Source organism: Micropterus salmoides, unplaced genomic scaffold (assembly GCF_014851395.1).
Source record: "Micropterus salmoides isolate LMB-PRFRI ecotype aquatic unplaced genomic scaffold, ASM1485139v1 Ms_hic_scaffold_2, whole genome shotgun sequence".
In the NCBI taxonomy this organism is placed as follows: domain Eukaryota; kingdom Metazoa; phylum Chordata; class Actinopteri; order Centrarchiformes; family Centrarchidae; genus Micropterus; species Micropterus salmoides.
In genome coordinates, this window is record NW_024041150.1 from 33,920,005 (window position 1) to 33,923,450 (window position 3,446).

At 40.5% G+C, this 3,446-nt stretch overlaps 1 protein-coding gene across 1 annotated transcript; it reads left to right on the forward strand.

The window, feature by feature from the left end:
• The first annotated feature begins 1,603 nt into the window (after positions 1–1,603).
• Positions 1,604–3,446, forward strand: LOC119912494. Its single transcript, XM_038731707.1, has 2 exons — positions 1,604–2,999; positions 3,115–3,446. Exons 1-2 carry the CDS (start codon positions 2,286–2,288, stop codon positions 3,286–3,288), a joined length of 888 nt encoding a protein of 295 aa, XP_038587635.1. The 5' UTR covers positions 1,604–2,285; the 3' UTR covers positions 3,289–3,446.

Genomic DNA, 3,446 nt, shown 5'->3' on the forward strand with positions numbered 1-3,446 from the left:
TGTTTGTTCATGATTTCATATGTTGTGTTGGGGGAGGCGATGTCTCACCCCCTGTCCTGTTTGCAGAACAACTAATGAAGTAAATTCTCAAAAATTATAACGATAAACATAAACTGCTGGAATTAAAAATCTTCAACACAAGTAACTGCAAGGAAATAGTAGCCTAAAACATAATTTAAACAACAACTTTAAACAAATTAAATAAATGTTGGTAACACCTTTTACAGTGTAATTCAAAATATATTTTTTAAATATTTATAAATTTCATCACCTGCTAATTAACCCAACTCTGCTTCAACTCTTAATTGGAAAAGGATTATTACATCTGAAATGCATTTTTAAATTTACTTCGCACTGATTCTATAGGCCTATATATTTTTTACACAAAAATTCTCATTCTCATCTCAATGCCTCGTAACTGACGCTTTCAGAGAGCGTGACAAAGCATAAGGATTTTACCTAAAGGTACCCTTCAGCGTCCATATGAAACGCCCCCGTTTGCTACGTTGCAGCAACACACGGGAGGCTCTCAAATAACTACGCTTTGTCACTGTTTCTCACATCGTCGGTATATGACGCCCTGACATGAGAACGGACACAACATTAATTTAAAGGAAGAGTCGCGCATTAGCCTAAATGTGTGGTATTGTTGCAATATAATAATAACCTAACGAGATGAAGCTAATTTGAATTATTTTTTATAGGCCTAGGCGAGGCTAGGCTACTGTCTGGTACTGTGATATGTGTGCATGCGTCATATTTTATAAATTGATCGTACGTTTTCAATAAATGTAGGCCTAGTTTAGTAAAAAGGACAATATTCCCCACTAAAATCTGAAAGAGAAGTTGCCTACGCCTAGTGTAAGTAACACCAACATTATTAGGAAATGCATTAAATTATCGTGTCAACTTCTGTGCACAAATTTAGCTCATCCTTCAGACCTTTTTTCTCTCTGTAGCCTACTATCGCCATTTGTCAAAAGTAGGCTAATTAGCTAATTTCTTGGAAAGGGGTGCGTTTCCAGTGCAACCACGGAAACTAACATTGAATTATCATGGTACCATGCATCCTTAAACTAATTAACATCTGAAGTAGCAAATGACTGTTTCCCAAAACTGTCGCAGGCTACTTTGTTGGTACCACAGTGGTTTGAACCAACATAGTTCTAACTACACTGTTTCCAGATGCGTTCAGTCTGACATTCATAGGGGGACACTTGCAAAACAAACTTTGACATGCCTATGCCTAAATATGACAGCTGTGACTGTGTAATATTTAAATAAAATCAACAATATAAGCAATATATAGCCTAATCATTTTATATAGCCTAAATAAATATAGGCTAATTATTTACAGCAATAGCAACATATTAGCGATTACAAAACAATAAGTAAAAATATGCAACATCTTCTTTGCAACACTATGAATAGTTTTCAGTAGTAGTAGTTTTCAGGGTGGATTGCTAAGGGATCAAATAGGGTCAACATTTTAATGCTCACATGTGGAGGCTGGTTGTAAAGGTGAAGTGTGTTCTCCCGAAAGAGAAACAAGTAAAGTTTCTCTTTCGGGAGAACACACTTCACCATATAGAAGCTATGAAGCATGACTGAAAAGGACATGGACTACTACTGGATAATGTTAAGGCTGGTTCAATTTGAGTTTTTTCATGGGCTTATGTCCTTTTCTAGCCATAAAACCAGATCCAGTTTAAAAGAGATCCAAATTATTGCATATTTATTGTTGCTAAGCGTTGCTAACTTGACTGTGGGTCCCTAAACGTCAATAATTAATGCAAAAGGGCTACCCAAGTCTTTAAAAAGCGACGACAAAGGGCCCTGACCATGCGTCAGACATTTGACGAGTAGGGAGTGAGACTGTGTTGGTAGAGGAGAGGTGGTGGACAATGGGTCCAAGGTTTAAAAGAGTAAAATAGAATGCTAAATGAATATACATAAAGGAGAGGAAATGCTATTTCCCCCCATTTTTAACCTATTTCTAGAATAAGTATTAGGCTAATGTATTTAAATAAATAAAGCAGAGCCGAGAAAAAACAGGCAAGATAACAACAAAACAAAAACAGAGAAATGTAGGCTATATGTGTGTCTCTGCCTGTATAGTGCGTGCAGGGCATTTTGTGCATGAGTCTGTGGTTTCTCGAAATTCTCCCTCAAGGGTGGAGCCTGGGTAGCCTCTGAGTGGTGACTCGCACACTCTGTTACCACACGCTCAGTACAGTGCAAATGCGCTACTGGAAACTGCACAGACGACGCGCAGAAGACTTTAAATGGAGGGGCTTCGATTAGTAGTCCTATTGTTCGTATGTACTGTCAGGACAGTCTCTGGAGAAAGCATCGTTTCAATTCTCGGAGATCCCGTCGAGTTTTCAGCAACTGAAAACTGCAAGCAAATAGGAGCCCGGCTGGTGCACCGGCTAAAAGACGACAGCGCTCGGCTGGTGGCTCATCGAGATGCTGCTGCCTGGAAGCCGGCACAAGGTTATGAAGACAAGATGAGCCCAAACGAGTCTGTCACCTTCAACAGTTCAAACATGAACGACGAAGGGTTGTATGAGTTAACTTGCGACAGCGAGGATGAGACACGGATCCATCTTTATGTTGTTAAAGCCTTCGAAGTATCTCCGATCTTGGGAGACAATGTGAAATTTCCTTTTCACTACGTGACCGCAGGAGAAGATGGGAAGTATAGGTTGGAAAGAAACGGAGAGCTTGTGTTTGAGCTGGACCTCTCCTCCGAGAAGAACATGGGCCTAAGTGGGAAAGGTTCTGAGGGAAGAGTGTCTGTGTCACCTGAGTGGAAGTCGCAGGGAGACCTGTCGGTGACTTTGAAAGGGGTTAAACAGGAGGACGAAGGTGATTACTTTATCTACATCCTGGATAAAGACTGGAAGAAAACCCGAGGAAAGCCTGCTGCTGTGAGGATGAGGTTCAACAAGAGGAAGCCGGACCAGACCACCTCCAAACCGCCGCCTGGATCTGTGGTACGCCTCACTTCTAAAAAAGCTTACATGCATTATTGATTATAGGGCTATAACAAATGAAATGTCAGTGTAACAGTGTTCCTCCGGTTTTCTTTTTGTCTTGTCCCCTCTGTAGACGACACCGCCGAAAAACCCTGAAAAAAATTGGACTGTCTGTATAACAGTACCAGTGGTGTGTTTGACTGCCTGCGTACTTTCGTGTGCTGGGATCTGTTGGTGGCTGAAATCCCGCAAATCAAATGGACCTGTGAAGATGGGACTTTTAAAAGGGAGGCACGCTGCTGGTTGACACGTTAACGGAGACCTTTCAAGGCTGGACGCAAATGGTTATTGAGGGTGTTTTCAATTTCATGAAACGGTGGTTGTGAATACCTAATGAATGAATTATCTTATTGCACAATGTAATTTTAGCCTTACCAATAAAGTTGTTAACTCCTACTTTTAAAA